The sequence below is a fragment of the Botryllus schlosseri genome, chromosome 8 (assembly GCF_051294905.1).
Source record: "Botryllus schlosseri isolate E-star chromosome 8, Bs_hap1, whole genome shotgun sequence".
Lineage (NCBI taxonomy): Eukaryota > Metazoa > Chordata > Ascidiacea > Stolidobranchia > Styelidae > Botryllus > Botryllus schlosseri.
This window is the reverse complement of record NC_137243.1, coordinates 1400492-1419641: the sequence shown is the minus strand read 5'-3', so window position 1 is coordinate 1419641 and position 19150 is coordinate 1400492. Positions and strand designations below refer to the sequence as shown.

Here is a 19150-nt window from a genome sequence, read left to right as displayed (position 1 = left end):
GGGCTCCTAAATATCAAGTCACTGGCATACTGGAAGTTCAAATATGTATCTTAAATGCCACCACAAATAACATAATGCCAGTTCTATGTCACATAAGATTCACATTTGAGTACTCATCAGTATATAAATCTCACACCACCACTGTATTCAGGAATGAATTCAAACACAAACTCGATCAACTGCAAACCCAATGGGACCTGGTGATGGACGGGATGGAAAACAGAAAAACTTCTGTGGATGAAGCCGTTCGAGCGTGGGGCTCTTACGTTAGTAACAAGAAATCATTATCGAAATGGATGGCAGATACGAAGGAAGCTTTGCGGTGTTTGGAAAGCGAAAAGAGTGTCCGTCTGTCGATGAGAGGAATTGGAAATGATCTCGAAAAGTTGGACGTGAGTTATTTTGAAAATGGGGATGATTTTATTCGCAACTGAACAGAATAATATATTGATATTGAAATAAACCCGAATATTTTCAGGAGGCAAAACCTGCTTGAGTACTCTGAAATAGTGTAATCACTTCTTTAATGACATCCTACGTTTTGGAATTTGCAGTCATTGGAAAGGATGGCCGCGATCAACGAAAGTACTTGCAGTCAAACGTTAGAAGCAGGGAAAGAAGTTTTACCGTTCACTGAACAATCAGACGCAGAAGATTTCAGAAATGAGCTGTCAGCTCTTCATGACGATTGGCTGGAACTGAACAAGGATATTCAACAGAAAAAGTAGGAATTACTCATAAATATTTAAATGAAGCGTTTTTCCATTCTAGTGTACTTGCTTATGCATATCGATAAGTGTTCACAATGATCATCACCAATCAATGTTCCCCATGAATTCGTCAGTTTTAATGGTGTTTGATGTGATCATCAACTGTGTTCTCTACCAAACTCGATTTATGCACATCAGGGTTGTTCGAAAATAAAATATTTCTCCAAATTTTGCTCGCTATTCGATAAAAAAAACGATGCACCACAAATTTGGTTCAATTGCAACCGAAATTATTGGAGTATAAAATTTTGGATTTAAAAAAAAATAGCATTTGCGATGGCAAGTTCTTCAATATATTAAAGAACCATAAATACTAAAATACTAAATTTTGATCATCAATAACTTGGCTTCAACTGGTTTAAATGGTGCCAAATTTGATGTGCAGCGTTTTTGACCCAACCTAACAATTTTATTGTATAGCCGGTAAAATTTGAAGAAAATGGTTATTTTTTAACAACCCTAATGAAAATAGGAGATCCATGTGTATATAATTGAATTAGAGTTTGGGGTTAGGGTATTGTAGGAACATTCATAACCGTAACCTAAATCCAAACCTATTCTATCGTATATATAATAGGATATCTTTTCGAGTATTTTAATGGTGGATTTCATTGATTACGATCATTGAATCGAGCTTGAACACATTTTGAATCTCGCAGACGAACCCTTCAGCGAATCATGTCCGAGTGGAGCTCGTGCGAGTCAAAGGTCAACGATATCACCGGTTGGTTGCGTGACACAAAACAAATGCTGGCCATGTCTTTACTCCATGACCAGGACGGGATTCACGCGGCCATGATCAAATGCCGGGACAGGGAAATCGTGTTCGACATGACTGGCGATAAACTGAGGTGAGAAATTCGAGCACCGATCTCAACGTAGCATAGATCAGTGGTTTTTGAACACTGGTCTATGTCAACTATCCCAGTTGCAAGAGGTTGGAGGTTACAGAAATGCAATAGCAAATTTCCAATTGATGTTGAAATATCGAACACATTTTATGTACTGCCTCGTAATATAGAGTTCATGGTCTGGTTTTGAATTATTGTCGCTGCCAGTGTAGTACTAAACTGTTTAAAAGTAAAATACAACTCGTGTGAGACTAGTTATAAGTGAAAGCTAAGAAGACTTTTTAAATATATTCTTCACATTTCGACAGCACAATTTAGCAGTATTCTATTGCCTAGGCCCTAGAGAACTGTGCTATTGAAGTTTCCAATTTTTCCTTTTGAGTTACACATACTTGTCGTAATTACATTTATGTTAATTTTGATATTTCAAAATTCACGGGTAAGCAACCATTGTTTTGAAATTTACTTTTGATCAATACACAAATGTTGAATACCATTGGTACATAGTTTACAATGCCCATCGAAGCATTTTTGGGGTTTTTGGTGTGATATCAGCATTGGTGACATTCTTGCTAATCGAAATATCGGTCTTTTTCCGTTTCTGATATAGATTGAAACATTCAGATTCTTTTTCAGATCTTTGAACGAAAATATCGACAATTTAACGCAAGATTTCTGCCCCGCCGATGTTGGTCTATTGCGTCAACGCGCGGACCTGGTCCGGTCTCAATGGGAAGAGCTCCGGAATCAGACCCAGCAAAGAAGAAGCCTTATTGAGGCTAGGTGGGTTGGAGTAGATTATGAAAGGCCTGCGTTGAAGAGCAGCGAAGCCGTGCTTTGTCACTCGTGCTTCTCTTTGAATGAAACTGAGGGATTAAAAAGAATTTAAAAACTTAAATTTTTTCGAAAATATATTATAAAATAATGAAAATTAAATCGCTGCAGACTGGGCGAATGGGAAGACTTTGACGCGAAATATCGCGACCTCTGCGAGTGGTTGAATGAAATGGAATCGAAAATATCGCAAGCCGTCGAATTGCCGCTCGAGGATGTCATGGAGGAATTGGAAAAGGTGAGTGAATGAGCGAAGAACTGTTGCTTTTTCAGTGTAAAATTGAATATAATGTAGTCATATTGAAATAAACCCAAAAATTTTCGGCTAACACTGGAACTGGTAGAGAATTGGAAAATATCTGTATGTCAACAATCATATCACAAAATGTTTACCCCTGACGAGTGTCAGCCAAAAATATCCATATTTATTGCGATAGAAATATATTTTTCAATTGTATACAAAATTACTTTTTCGGAAACTCAAGTCGCTTTTGCCTACTTGCAATACTCGAGTGCTCATGTATTTAGACTACTTCCACTTTTACTTTACAGTTCCATTAGTCTCAACTACTTACTTTTTACACACTGTATTTTGTAGAACTGAAAGCAGTTTTGGGACATGTTTGCACCTCGAATAGCCTCTGTATCGCAATAGCCGCATATATAGCTTCGAAGATTGCAAATATTTCATGACTTGTTATGTTTTTGCCTATTATCTCTTCTATATATTCGCTAACGTGCTTGTTTTCCATGTCCTGATTGCATTTCGCTCCGATTACGTTTCACAGTCGATTTTTGTTATATCTCAGCAATACCAGCAAGCTCTGACCAGCGCCGAAGATCGCAAAGTCGAAATCTGCAACCTCGGACAGAAATTAATCGGCGGCCGCTTCGAGAGTCGCTCTCGTGACGTCACGAACAAGCTGGACAAGCTCAACAAGTGGTGGAAGAATCTCGAGAACATGAACAAGTCCAGGTTTGTGCTGAGTTAGTTGATTTTGAAAGTGGAATAAACAGCGATTCCCAAACTTTGCAGTCATCACAGATCTGGGATGTTTAGTTGTCCGTGTACAATCGCCTGGTTCTCAAAAGCTATAAAGGACCACAAAGGATATTTTTGATTTCGAGGACATTTGGTCACCCTACCGTGATACTGGGGCTATTTCACGAGTTTCTAGCAACGAATTCACTCTCAAAATCGTGGACACTTATCCCTAAACTACTGTCCAATTTAAAAGTGCTAAAACCAAGTACGTTTGTCTGAAAATTGTTCAAGTAAACTAAGAAGTATCCTAAGAACATAATTACCATAGTAAGTGATCCCACAAAGGCAAAGGCTACTTGAGTGCTCTGAATAAGTAGATATACTTCGTTACAGATCAACCTCCGTTCGTACGTTAGCGATATCTCACAAAGGCTGTGCTGTGTTTTAGATCTAAGAAGCTGAGGGAAACTTTGCAAGCTGTCGGTCAGTTGGAGAACAGCATGAACGATCTGCGCTCGTGGTTGCAAGACGTTGAAGACGGGCTCACGGAACCCGTGGTCCACAGGACGTGCGCGGAAAGCGAAATCTCGCAAAGGCTCACCGAACAAGAGGTGTGGTTTTCACTATTTCGGCAACGCCCATAGTGTGCGAAAGGCATCCGGTTCATTTCAGTTAATTAATAATTTTATCAATTCAAAACACCACAAGATTGCGATACAATGAAAAGATAGGAGGGACTAGAAACGACATGTACTAGTCATTCAATCGAACACCAACCTGGGCACAACATTAAATAAGAGGCATGCACTGCACACTAAAGTAAACGTAACAGAAGATAAATAGCACAAATAAAGCGCGCATGAAAATGAAGTGGCTTGTGTCGGTAGGCGAAGCCGATAAGTGAGATTGCATTCCGTAAATCTTGAGCGTTTACCAGTAATATTCAGTATCTGCACGGATGTGTTGAAGGACTGTCATATTGCTGGCGAAGTACCACTCCAAAGATGCATATTGCTTATTGTTTCTCGCGAAGAGTCGACTAAGCCTCTTGCTCGTTAGTCACACGACGGCGTGCCGAGTAACGAGAACGTCCGACTCACAGCGCAGGAAGTCTTTCGTTTGATAGCGACCCAGCTCAGCTCAGAGACAGGTTGCACGCTATTCTCGATATTGCGAATCGTCGCGATATTGGTCATATATGTTACGTTTCGCAGTGTCAGACAACAGATTCAAATCGCGTGAATTATTCACCCTGAGCGTCATTGAACAGAGGCAGTCGAGAAGCTTTGAGCGAGAAATTGCGGTTATATTTATAAAGATCAGTGGTTAGGTTATGCGTTTCAGTTAAAAGAGAGGTTCTTCTATCGCGGGTGTATCTGCGAGTTTATGTTACAGTAGCGTATGTAGTATATTCATATTGAAACAAAACCGGAATATTTTTGGCTGACACTCGTCGTGTAATCGTCAGCAACTAGTAGAGAATTAAAGAGAACTTTGTATATCAACAATCGTATTACGTACAATGTTCTAAAGTTATGTTCCTCCAAGTGTCTCTTCAGGCAGTATATTTTGTAGGCATGCTGAATATTTAATGGCTTGGCATCGATTTATTTGGTCTGCGTTATAATGGATGAGGCTCAACTATCCGCAAGTCTATTGAATTTGAGATTACGGTACAGTCGTGCTTGTAATACGCAAAGCAAGCGTCGTTATTGAAATTGCTTTACTATGGCTATCTGGTAACAACAAAGCATGTTGTCGTCATAAGTTTCCTGATCAATCACGGGCTCATTAAAGTCGCGCTGCATCGCGCGAAATCCAATATAAACCAGCGCTCGTAAAGTTGATGAGCGGCTTGCTCCTAATACCTTGCGAATAAGGTTTGGCGATAGAATGCGAACCGTCGCTTTGCTTATTGGTCGCGGTCGATGATATCGATGTTTCAGCCGCTGGATACCTTGTGCTGTCTTGGCTGCAAATAGCTAATCATGATGTAAAGACCGGTAGCTAGTCGGAACTACTGTTTTCTATTCTATGACGCTGCGAATTAGTTCTTTTCCAATGCCCGGAAGCTGTATGTGCTTTTGTGATGTGACCAGACCAGGAACCGGAGCTTCAGTGCGGTGACTCGTCCCATTATACAGCGTTGGGTTTTATGCGGGTGTCTCGAAAAATCAATCAGGCAGATGTTACAACAGTGGCTTTTAACCAGGGTTTGACGAAGCTGTGTCAGAGGCTCAGCGCTAATGCCCACTGAAACATTGACCCGCATCCTTCAGAACATATCAGCCATAACTTTATTACGGCTTACGTGGTGGTTAGATATGCAGTAGTAGTAGTATTTCAGTTAGTTGGTAAGTTGGGAGCAATTAATGTGGTAATGTAGTAATGTGTGGTTATAAATACATATATATCAATATATATGTAGTAGATTTTTTTCTTTTTTTTTTGATTCGACAAAGACTTGTAGATTATGGTAGTAGTTCGGCAGGTTACTATAACTGCAGCTTCGTGACAGAGAAGAGTGATTACGAAGGCCTATAGCCAAACGTAACCTTCCGGTACTATCCGATGTTTTATTTGTTGTGATTGTCGACACTCCTCCGTCTCGCAGCAGCCGTTACGTAATGCCTTGAGATTCGAACTAAAGCGGGATATCACGCTCGGTTGATTTCCGGCTATTTCCGAAGAGCTTGCGGCAAGATATTCCAACGGTGGGTTTTCTCGCACCAGCCTCTTGTCGCAGCCTAAATAGGATTACGAGCCCATCGTGTCGAGGAGTAGCTTCACTTCGTTTCGGATGTGGTTACAGTTGCGAGTATCGGTAAGCTGCAGACATATAAACTATATAGCCAGTTCAGTTTTATTCATTCAATTCATTATTAACAATTTCATCATTTCGATACGCAAGACTGCGATACAATGAAAAGATATGAAGTTTGTCGAATCGACTTGGAGTAGTTTTTGAAATGAGACACCCACCTGGCCTAGGCGACGTGAAAAGGAGGCATGCACAATTGCACATGCACACTGAACGAAAAGTAGATGAAGAAAGCATAAAATGACCGGTGATGAATATGAAGTAACATGTGACGGTAGGCGAAATAGATATGTCAGATCGTGGTCAGGTAATCTTGAGCGCAGATTAGCCTTCGTTTCTCAATTCCGCAGTGAGCGTCGTTCGAAGTATATATCTGGTTGTCCGGGAATGCAGTGAAACAACGATTGCAATGCCGAATTTGTTACGACTTTCCAACCGCTCGATAAAACTGCTGACGGAGAACGGTAGCACTCTTGCCAACCGCGTAACTTGACACTTGCGCCATCTGTGCCTTGTCATCTGTCCGAGGCTATTACATGTCTTCCAATACCCTTGAGGTTATGACGTCATATCATGCTGCGTAACGTGTCCTCGCGAAATAGGTCAGCGTGTGTTCAATTCGGTGCGAAATCCTAACTCGTATCGAACTGGTAACTTCTCGCATCGGTGATAAATTGACATTGGAGTAGACATGCACACTATTTCACACTTACCCTGATTTGTAGTCAGCTTGTAAATCTGCGCATATGCCGGGAGACTTGTTTTAACCGCAACAACAATGACACAGAATAAAGCGCAAACACAATATTCGGCGTCGAATAGGAATGACCGATATGCGACCTTAAGAGATCAACTAGTCTGATCACACCCGCATTAAACCAGTACCCTGCTTCCAATTAGATAGAATTTTAGATAATACTCGCTAACTTACAGCAGCTCCTATATGTTCAAGACATCGCATTGTGTCTTATCGCATTGTACATTGTGTGTGACTTGTTCAGATCAAAAATATAACCCAACCATGTTATGTTATGTTATGTATTGCAAGGTCAGTCTAGGTCAGTGTTGGTAAAACGAGTAAGCCTTTTTTATCTACTATACGCCAATTCACCGGAATCTTTCTGTATAGTTTGTTCCTAATGGCAGCTTATTGGTGAATAAATCTGTTAGGTTACTACTTGGTGTACGAGGATCTTGTGCCATGAGAGAGAACATCTTGTAGTGGACTGTCAAAACTCTGAACGGCGAGAATGATATTCAGCCCGACCTACCACGAAAAGGTTGCGAATTACATCCAGCAGCTGAACTTGATCGCTGAATCCGCCCATCTCCAAGCATGTTATTTCGGAATTCCTCCCGTCAAAGTCCAGGACGATTCGATATGTAAAACATGTCGCAAGCGACGATATTTACATCCAAAATCACCCTCGAAGCGACACAAAACCAGGACCAGGCCACATCAATATCGTACAGGTAGCTACAACCTCGATGATACTGGGGATTCGTCGAGCCGTGATGAAATGACAATGAATTCATCGCGGCGTTCTCTGACGTCACATACGCATACCCGCGATCGGCCTAAAAGCGTTGACATCTCTCTCATGTCTGCTGTTTTGAAAACTGTAATCGCATTGAACTCGGGTGATTCGTGGAATATCGAACCGAACCGAACACTTCGCAGAAAAAAATCACAGCTCGAGTTGAATTCTACCTCACAGTCCGAGCGTGATGCTAGCTCATTGTCGTTTGATAGTGCTAGCCCGAGATACAACGCGTCTACACCTGACAGGGTTGCAAGTTCGCGGGCGTTCTCTCGCGTTGACGCGAGCTACGAAGCGTCAACGTCGGGATATCGCAGCCTAGATTCTTGCGAGAAAAAGGGTCTTCCGCAGCATTCCACGCCATTATCAAACCAGTACAATGCAGCTGTCGGTTCATACTGTCAGTCTGTTGGCTGCAAACCGACAATACCGAGACAGCTTAGCTTTTCGGACGCTAAGCTCAGCAAAGGCGCTTTGAAGAACGGAGAATTTCAGCGGGAAAGCACTGATGGACTGATGGCTTCAGCTGTCGGTACATACAATCAGTCTATTGACAGCAAACCGGTAATAGAGAGACAGCTTATCTTTTCTGACTCTATGCTAAGCAACGGGGCTTTACCAAACGGAGAATGTATGCATGGAAACGCTGATCTCATGACTTCAATAGACTCGATCTCTACTAAGAAGAGAGATAGAGAATCTCTTTCTAGATCAGCAGATTCTTGCCCTTACGACGCAACTTCCGTCCACGGAGAAGGCTTGCTGTACACTAGCAGCTTCGGGATCGGAGACCACGGTTGGAATAGCGACGAATTTGACGACGGATATTGCAAGTGCGACTTTTGCAATCATGACATCATATTCACACCCGCGAGGGCTGACCTTGTAGACGCGCCACATCACAACGACGATGTTGATGAGCGATTCGCGTTTGCTCACGAGAGGTTGAGGAGGTTGCATAGTTTGAGCGGATATGACGAATCTTTTACCGTGTCTGAGCGCGGGAAAGAACGGAAGGGGCCTCGTAACGATGGTGTCGTTACGTCGCCATTGCAACTATCGTGGAATCTGGTCTGTGGTGACGACGACGAATACGCGCCAAACGTTGACACGTCGGTGCGAAATAGCAGCACGCAAAAGGTACCTGGCTGAGTTGGATTATTGTCGGCTTTTCAAAATCTGATTAGAATTGCTGAATTCGCAAAAACTTGCAAATTGAGTTAAATTCCGAATATTGAAGAAAGACAACACGAATCATATCAAATCAGAGGTCTTTCAAATTCGCACGGGAATGGCAAATGTCTGTACAGTGTACAATGTACAGCTAGCTTGGCTCGTAGTCGTTTCGCACTATACAGTTCTCCTGTAGCATTTTCAGGAAAACCAGAAATTACATTAGAATGAAATTGCCGGCATTTTGCTCTTATAAGTCGGATTTGACAACTAGTGCGTTTCTGCTAACGCCATATTAGATTTGATTAAACGTGGGTTGACGAGAAAGGTTATATTGTAAACGTAAATCGTATATATGTGTCTCATATTTTCACCCTACGTTTAGGTACCGAATTGTGGTTTCACACCCTTCCGATTAGGTGAAAATGTGTCATATACACTGATTCTTATAAACTCCGAGAAATCTCAAAAGGGGGGTTCACGCAAGCAGTATCCACTGCACCCTTGGGTTACATCTGCATAAGGAAGGGGTTTGAAAGCAAACCTCGCGCTACTGAGTAAATCTGATGAATACACCTATTTTCCACCCATGGATTTGCAGGTTGCCAGGAGTTATAAAGGGACGAAGGTCACATAAGGAAATCTCAAATCAGAATCTGTCCTGCTCTGGCTGGTAGTTTTTAATTCCGAGTCCAAGATAATCCGGATGTTTATATGATAGATAGGAAATTCTATAAAATCTTGCCATTTTTACATATCCGGGAGAAAATCATATTTTCAAAGCAATTTTAAAATTCTGAACCAGTCTGGCTAAGATAAAACGAATCTCCTGTTCCGGCTCTCGAGCCCGACGGTGGTCGGTAGCGCGCCGAGCAATGTACTTGACCCTTGCGTCGTCACGGGTCAGTGAGCAAAAATATATATTCCTACTTTCGCGACGATACTCGGATTGATTTGTCATCGGGATTAACGCAATATTACCGAAATGCTAATCGCCTCAGTACTAATGCATGCGGGATGCGAAGGATCAAAACTTTCGCAGTAATGATAATCCTCTCTAGCCACTACGGATGTAGAAAATTGCGTGAGTGATTCGAGTACCGTTCGTTGTGACGTCATAGCTTGTAAGGTGCAAATAAGGGACTTTTATGCGATCACAAATGAAACGATGTCAGTTACTCTGTATTAACTCTAAATTGGGTTTTTCTACCATATCTATTTCATAGGGATTTATGACATTTCTGCGACCTATACGCTGCAGCCTTACGAATCAGTTATATCTCGGAGCAAATTATGATCGCAATTTATGCTTCGACATTGCAATTAAGCGGACCGCGGCGCCTAAAAAGTTGTAAATGTGGCCCCGTACCCATTCTGACTTTGATTAACAAGTTGAAAAGTGGCTCTTTACTTAGTTCGAGCTGGTTACCCCTGCTTTAATCATATCCACCATTCAGGAAGCTACTCGCAATTCCACATCTAACGCCGTGGTTTTCAATCTAGTGAGATCATTCATCTCTTTCTCATTTCAGGCGTTGCAGCGCGACATCGAGCGCCACAGCTCCGGGGTCGCATCGGTTCTCGATCTGTGCGAAGTTCTCCTTCACGACGTGGACGCGTGCTCGAACGACTCGGAGAAGTCTTCGATAGAAAAGGCCAGCGAGAGTTTGGACCGGAGATGGCGGAACATTTGTTCCTTGTCCATGGAACGCAAGTTGGGGTGAGGTTTGGTTAGAAATTGGTAGCACTGCTGACGGAACCGTCGATTGTCGGGTCCGAGTGAACACTGCTGCACAGCATCACGAAAATGATCTAAGCTGTATAATACGACTTGTTTTTCACTATGACTATTATACATGCTGTTCTCCTGTAGCATTTTAAGGAAAACCAGGAATTACATTAGAATTAAAACTAGAGTATTGAAGCATGTCACAAATTAGATTACAAGCCTTTCGCTCTAATTAGTCTAATTAGACAGTTGGAATTATTTAGTTATCCAATCCTGCTCCGGAGTCATTCATTGAACGCAATTTCTCTTCTTAGAATCGAGGAAACGCAGCGCTTGTGGAAAAAATTCATGGACGACTATTCGAGTTTCACCGATTGGTTACGCTCGGCCGAACAGGTCGTCATGTACCCGCATTCCTCCATGGTGACCCACGAAGTCGCCAGAGCGGAACTGAAGAAATATGAGGTATGTTTTGAACACGTAGTCAAATCATAGGCAGCCTTGGATTCCAGGACTGGTTTTTACAAAGAAACTTGAAACTAATTCACAAAATACAGAATGCAAAAAGCGACATCCCAAAGTATCCAAACTTTTTTCAACAATAATATATGATTCAATCGCATTTCAGGGTTTCCAAAGACGTGTCCACGAAAGCTTGACCCAGTTAGAGCTGATCAACAAGCAATACCGCAAACTGGCGCGCGAGAACAGAACAGACGCCACCGACAAGCTCAAGGGAATGGTGAGTGAGCATGAGATATCAAAGATTTCCAAAAATAAGCGAAATAGTTCAGCGAAATGATGTCCAGCGATACGAACATTACGTCATCAAGTCAGCCATAGTCGCATTATGCACTGTAAATTCATGGGTGGAAAATGGGTGTATTTACACCCTTCCAATGGGTGAAAGTGGGTCAAATGCACCAATTTTATGGAGATATATCTCGGGGTGCTGTTCTGCTGTAGGTTATGTTTTCTCTATAACGATTGGTTTGTTGACATATTTTCACCCATTGGAAGAGTATGAAATCGCAAGTAATACCTGGAAGTGCGGTATACCTGTTTACACTCCACGCTATGGGTAAAATATGATAAGCACACCTATTTTATACCCAGTGACTAACAGTGTGTATAATGCTTCTCATTTTCACCCATTGAAGGTGTTTGCAATAAGGTTGTTCAAAAAGTAACTTTTTTTCCGGATTCCGGCGATTCGCTGATTAAAGCTGCATACCAAATGTGGAAAATTGGAAGAATTTAATTTTCAACTCGTATAAGCGAGGCAGATTGACTTTTTCACATCAATCTGGGATTACCCACCGTCCAGGCTATTTTTGCGAATCCAAAATTTTCAAATGCAATAACTTCGCATCTATCGGTCGGAAGTGAGCAAAAATTGTTAAGAGTCGTTATTTTAGACAACATAACAGTAAAATTTTAATAAAATCAAAATTTTCAAACACCTGTGCGTTTACATCCACAAGTTGAAATCGAGCCAAATTTTGTGCGCTGCATTATTTTAGGCAACCTAAAAATGTAATCAGTGAATTCCCGGAATCAGTAGAAGAGTTATTATTGAGCAACACTACTGTACAGTCATAAATACCACTATATGTTATAAAGAATGCAACAGTATGTTAAACAAAATATGTGACTGAACTATGCATGTTGTTATATATGTATAATCCTGTACGTATGTATATATGTGTATGATTTGACGTAGTAGTCAATCAAACTAGGTGCAGCAAGTAACTACACAACGTAAAAACATGGATTAAAAAGAATAAACACGACTTGACTATCTCTCTTCCAGATACACGAAGGGAATTCGCGGTGGGACGCGATCGCCACGCGTGTCACGAGCATTCTGCGCCGGCTCAAGCACACCATATCGCGCCGGGAAGATTTCGAGACGCACCGCGAGTCTCTGGTGGTGTGGCTCACCGAGACCGATCTGCGTCTCACCAACGTCGAGCACCTCTCGCAGCGGGAGAACCGCGAAAAGCTCTTGGAAGTCAAAGTAAGTGAGAAATGAAATCTCACTTTGGGTTCAGAGATCGACAACTAGAAAATTTTCGGATTTTTCAAGTCGGATTCGAATTCGAATTATAGCTACACAGTTTTTTTTACAAATTAGATTAGAATTAAAATGATTGAATTCGCAAAAACTTGGAGATTGAATTCAATCCCGGATTGTAAAGAAAGGCATCAAAATTAAGTTCAGTTCATATGAAATCAGAGTCTGTTCAGCAAGATTGGATACTGTAGCATTTTCAGGGAAATCATAAATTAGATTTTAACTACAATGAGAACGTAGAAACATTTCACAAATTAGACTACTATTAGATTACCGGCTTTTTGCTTAATGAGATAATTTGAACGATTTAATTGTCCTGTAGTCTGGATTGAGCGCTTGGTTTTAAGAAAAAGAGGTTTGATCACCGATTATGAAGTTCATGCGACATGGCTTAACTTAATTCAGTTTATCATTTCAAAATATCAAAAAATTTCTAATAAATGAAAAGTAGTACACTATGTAATGAGTCGAAACGATTTGGAGTAGTCTTTCAATCAAACTCCCACCTTGGCCCAGAACGTCGAATGAACAGTTGCACACTGAATGAAGAGTAACATAAGATAAAGATAGCCTAAACAGGACAAGCCATGAAAATGTAAATGTCGGTAGATTTGTGAATTCGTGGCCCGTAATCTCGACAGCCACGGCTGTAAATATTCTGCGTTCGAAACCGCGAAATTCAAAATGTGCCAATTTCGATGATTGCCGCCGACGTGCCCGTTAGCCCGTGTCAGCTTTTCGCAATTCGCTAATCTTTGAGATCCGATTAACCCTTTATCCGATGAGAAAACATATCGGTTGATTCCCTCAAAGGACAGTTTGTGGCACGATCCGGCAACGGACGGTTAACGCGCAACCTTGATCGCTCCAGGCTGATCGCGCTTGACACAGATTTTAGTTCATGCTGCGTAGAGGTTTTGATAAGAGCGGTGCTATAAGTTTGGCTGTCGAAAAATCGGAAGCAAACGGTAAGTTTTTGAAATTTGGCGCGAATTACGCTTACTTTACTTGGTCTTGTTTACGGAGACGCATTTTCTGTCCCGAGTCCAGACGTAACCATGATTTATAACGATATGTTTGTCTACACTCGTAAACGCACCTGTCTATTAGTGGATATGCTCCATTTGCCCGTATCATAAATTGCGGGTTAAAATATATTGTTATCGATTATTGGATTCAACCTAGTTTTCTGATTAGACTAATTAAAGCGAAATGCCAATAATTCAATTCTAATCTAATTTGTCAAATATTTTTGTGCTTTGTGAACTTGATTTTTGTTGTATGACTTTTTAAACCGGAATCGAATTCATTTTCCAGGTTTTTACGAATTCAGTCATTCTAATTCTAATCTAATTTAGAAAAAATATGTAACTCTAATTTCAATTATAATCCGATTTGAAAATTCTGAACATGTTTTAGTTGTCGAACCTTGCCCTGAAGGTCTAGTCGTAAATTACAGTCTTTTCTCTGATCTGAATGTTATCATGCCACAGGAATGACCCCTTGTGTGTGGATAGCGTATTCGACGAGCCGCGATAGGCATTGTGGACTTGTTTGCTTTGCAATTCAAACGCGGCGTTTTTATTTACTCTTGCCGAATTTAATGGTTGCTTTTCCCGCGAAATTTTCCGCCAGTCGCCGATAGGGGTGTTCGTGCCGCGCATACTGCACGGTGCATATGTGCTGCAAGGTTTCGTCAGGTTTTTGGTCGCTCAGTTGGAGAGCATTTTAAGTTTATTGAGGTTTGTTAAGTTCAGGAAAGCTCATATCTGCCTTGATAGAAACGTATCGTCCAATTTGATGTTATCAGCGTATTTCACATGGTTGTAATTAGGGCTTGGCGGAAGATACTATCGAAGCTATAATTAACATTGCTAAATATCTCTTAGTGGCACGGAGCACATGATTTAAGCACTCCGAAGAATCGGTAGGATTAGCAGGCTACTCCAATCATTGCGCCCGCCCAGCCCTAGTGTTGAGGATTTGGCTATTATTAAGGAAACTCATACTTGTCGGGATAGAAACCCATTGTCCAAATTGATGCTATTAGCGGACTTGACACGGTCGTAATTGTGAAATGATACGTTCCCACCGAAACAGCTACGCTCGGAGTGACTTGAAATGCGTCCTCAATTCAATAGTTCCCGAATGTCAACCCGGCAATTGGATTGGTGCCGTGCAAACAGTCTGCTACGCAACGTTATGCGTTCATAATCGCTTTCTGATACGGTCGTCAGACGAGATGGATTGTTTACGGAATCTAGCAAGGAATCGGCTATTACTAATCAAGGATAAGGGAGCACTGCGCTCTAAATATGATGTGGTTTAGAACTGAAGTGCCTGGCACGCTATGATTCACTGTTGCACTTTCTGTACGCGATCAAGCAGTCACGTAGAGATGGGGTTTTAGATAGTTGTCAGTCGATATTACGAAGGAACAGTGTCTTTGCCGTGATGCTGAGGGTTTTTCTTTTCCTATATCTATGTTTTTGATCGTTAGTATTAAGTTTTGAGGGTAACGACTGCTGTAGTAAGATGCTCCTAGCCTGGTTGGCTCCAGTTCTAGCCTCTCGTCTCTAACTTGCTTATCTGTAATTCCGCACATTACATTTCACCCAATTAAGTTCTTGCTGTGCATGTTGTTGATTAGCGCAGTTGGCCAATGAAGATTCTCTCCAACAAACCACGGCAGTTTAGTTAAGACTCATTTACGCTAGCTTCACACACGAACATACCTGTTTAGCGCCAGTATCGTACGCCTGACCTTACAGCCGGTCTCTGGAAATTGAAATTGAATCTCAAACCAGAACGTAATCGCGAGACTCGAATCGAAAACTTCCAGCACACATTGTGTACCAAAAAATAGACTGGTCAGGATTAAAGCTATAACATTGGGTAACTTATTGTCGCACCGAGTTTTATGACCCTGCGATGCTATGCTATGTTTGTAATAAACGTATGCACGCGACGGCAGCTTCGTAGGCTTGTGGCAAGTGAAAATCTCGTGCATTGCGAACAATTAAAGTACTCAGCACTCGACAGTAACAGTAGAGTTTTAAAGAAGAGGGTAATTGTAGGTAGAGTAATGATTAGGAAAGCGATCTGTAAGTGATACATGATTACCTGATACGGACAGGGCAAATTAATCCGGCGGAAATGCAATGGCGAGAAGCGTAGACAGTCTTACACCTGATCCGCGCAAACTACGAAATAGTATGTCAGGATGAATTTACAGTACTAAACTTATAATGTTGTATTACTATGGTCATATTGAGAGCGCAGTCCCGCTTCCAGATGTCAAGTACTCTGCTATTGCTAATGAAACATACTTCCAACTATTTAAGATTTCTAAATAGATGTGTACCGTGTTTTGGGGATGAATAGTGACTGCGCGGACGCGCTGTGGCGCGAGATGTGGCGATATACATCGCTCGATATGATAGCGGACGCGGTATCGGTGATTATGCGCGACATGTCGTTGATGGGACCAAATTTGGACAACTAGATAATTTTTCGCTGTTCCTAGTTCAATTGGTAGACTTATAGCTATAGAATTAGATTAGAATTGAAATTTGAAAATTGAATTCAGTTCCTAATTGAAAACAAATACAACAAAAATTGCGTTCACTTCCTATCAAACCACAGCTAGTTCTCCTAAGCACGAGAATGGCAAATGTGTGTACGCCGAGATTGGTTCGTTTCGCGCGATACAGTATTCCTGTAGCATTTTCAGGAACATCATAAATTCGATAAGAATGATGACGAGAGCATAGAAACATTTCACAAATAGATTTTCTGCATATAGCCCTAATTAGTATAATTCACATCTAAAATTAGCTAGTTGTCCAAGTCTGGATAGAACGGAGAGCAAATGACTATGTATTTATCCGTTTTCGTGCGTTTTCAGCAATTCCACGCCACCCTGCAAGACCACATACCTCAAATTATCGAACTTCACCGCAAGGGTCAGCGCATGCTACAAGCCAGCGAGGCGGAAGAGTGCGTCGTGATAGAAGAGGAACTGGTGGAGCTGCAAAAATACTGTCGGGACGTAGTCCGACGGCTGGACAAATATCATAAAAAGCTGCTGAAAGCGATGGTGAGATTGTGTAGCTATAAAAGTTTTACGGTTTTTGAGGACACGCGTTTACGTTCGCATACCAAACAATCTGTTGATCGTACGCTAACAGGCTCCTAGCATTTGAATTCTTCGCTCCATCGACTATGATTGGCCAAACCCGAATGCTTGGATGTAAAATATTACAATACTTTTCCGGTTTGAAGTGATAACAGTGTCGTGAGTATCTAGTGACTCATGCGATTCCTTTCCTATTTTCAGAAGGAGCCTGAACCGATCGAGGGGCTATTGGAGGACTCGGACCTGGCCCAACTGCCGTGGATGGATTCTCGTGAGTGACATAGTTGTTATTTAAATCATTATTTATTATATTGGTTATTTATTTTTCAGCGTTGCCTGTGGCTACGCCGGGCCGTGTGCAAAATTCTCACCTAGCACCCGCGACTCGTAATCGGAAATCACGCGACTCGGTTGGGACCCACAGTGGGAGGTGAATTTATTATTTATTTTTAATTTATTATTAAAAATAAATTTGAATTTTCAAATTTCACTGTCAACCCCGTGATATTGTTGAGTTGTCCACAAAAACGATGCAAAACAAATTTGACGCAATTCCAACCGGTAAAAGCGAAGTAATTTGAGTTTTTCATTCATAATTCTGGGACTAATCACCGTCAATACTCCGTAGAACTTTACGTTACTTCTAATTGTGTACCAACGCCGACCTCTAGTGGTTTTCCTGACGACGAAATTTGTTTTTTGTAATCTGATGTCGTTCCCCTTGACAGAGCTACCCCGGAAAGCCTGGAATGGGACTTGTACGACATCAGTCACTCCGAATTGGAGACCAACAACGTGGCGGACGACGATTCCATTCCGGGTTCGATCGAGCTCGATTTAATTGTGATTTTCCGCGCAACTGACCTTGATTTTTAGAAATTTCCCCGCTCGAAATGGACGATGACGAAGTCTCTCTGCTGCACAGCCAGCCTTCCACGCCAAGGGTGAGGACAATTTAGTGATCTTTTTTAATAATATATTTTTTTCAATTTATTTTAATATGTGAAACATTTCTAATTTTTGTATTTCCCTACTCTGCGGCTAAGGTGTGGATTTTCATTTGGGCCGAATTTATTAATTTTTATGAATTCAAATTTTATTTTTATTTGAATATATTTTCTATTTGAGAGTAAAACGTCAATTTTTAATTTGAGACTAATTATTATTTTGTTTTATTGAATTTTTGAAATTTAATTCAAGTTTAATTTAATATACATACATCTGTTGTTTATTATTTTTCTATGCGGTAACACACCGATTTGAGACGAATTAACAACACCTTTCAAATTAAAATTGGTAAAACAAATCATAAAATTTTTCAGGACGCCGTGAGCTTCGAATCCACCCCACCAAAGAAAGCCCGCGTTTCTGAGGAAGACAAAAAGACTCGCTTCGAAAGCGACCTGGACTCGACCCTGGCGTGGCTCGAAGCCACCGAGAAAGTCACAGATCGAGAGATGAGCCTGTCCGGGTCAAAGTTTGAGAAAAGTGTGGAGGAAGTACAACGAGAAGTGGAAGAGATCAAGGTGAGATTTTCGGTTATAGTCATTACTGTGTTGCGTACTTGCAAGATGTAGCTGTGTTCGTAATCGTAATTGAGTAATCGTGATCGTTTTCGATAACATTGATGCTGTAATCGCCCCATGTCTAAAGTGAAATTTGAAAAAGTAAAAAATCCAGTATTATTGTCTACTAACTACTTCCCTGCAGGTTGCGACCGAGTCAAATTGGGTGTGTGGCATTCCAATATCATGGATAACCAGTTAAATTAGGAAAAATAGTTATATTTTGAAACCCTAATGTACACTCAATGAAAAGTAACAGGAGAAAACATTAAAGTACGAGCCACCGGGGCCTACGATATTCATGAATATTTTCCATGAATCTCGTAGGCCCCGGAGCGACGAAACAAATGTTGAGACGGACATATATTTTCTTGTTCAGGATTTGGAGAAGTGTCTCGAAGACCGGCGCGCTGTCGTCCTGGCCGTCAAAGTCTCGTCGTCCTGGTTCGCGGATGAGGAAGCAAAACAAAAAGTGGAAAAGCTAAACAAAGATTGGGAGTCCCTCCAACAGAAATCGGCCGACTGGACGAAATCTCTGCAGGAGAGCTTGGCGCATTCGCAGGTAGATGCATTTCCAGCGGACTTGTTCAAACTACTTATCTAGCTGATTTACGATCTTCTAAGTGAGGTTTTTGAGTACCGGTAGTTCTAATTGTAGTTGCAGTT

The 19150-nt window shown here is 41.4% G+C and overlaps 1 protein-coding gene across 12 annotated transcripts in view; it reads left to right on the top strand.

Annotated features, from left to right (window-relative positions):
- The window catches only part of LOC145444388 (nesprin-1-like), a 108030-nt gene that overhangs the window by 83270 nt on the left and 5610 nt on the right, over nt 1-19150 (top strand). For all 12 annotated transcript variants that reach the window (XM_080322354.1, XM_080322355.1, XM_080322366.1 and 9 more), the window contains 18 exons: nt 152-392; nt 555-724; nt 1430-1621; nt 2258-2404; nt 2567-2693; nt 3265-3431; nt 3889-4051; nt 10508-10695; nt 11019-11169; nt 11333-11446; nt 12518-12724; nt 16689-16880; nt 17121-17190; nt 17250-17349; nt 17648-17739; nt 17796-17863; nt 18242-18445; nt 18864-19046. In XM_080322354.1, coding sequence (XP_080178480.1) covers nt 152-392; nt 555-724; nt 1430-1621; nt 2258-2404; nt 2567-2693; nt 3265-3431; nt 3889-4051; nt 10508-10695; nt 11019-11169; nt 11333-11446; nt 12518-12724; nt 16689-16880; nt 17121-17190; nt 17250-17349; nt 17648-17739; nt 17796-17863; nt 18242-18445; nt 18864-19046 — 2776 coding nt within the window. The remainder of the gene's footprint in view (nt 1-151; nt 393-554; nt 725-1429; nt 1622-2257; nt 2405-2566; nt 2694-3264; nt 3432-3888; nt 4052-10507; nt 10696-11018; nt 11170-11332; nt 11447-12517; nt 12725-16688; nt 16881-17120; nt 17191-17249; nt 17350-17647; nt 17740-17795; nt 17864-18241; nt 18446-18863; nt 19047-19150) is intronic.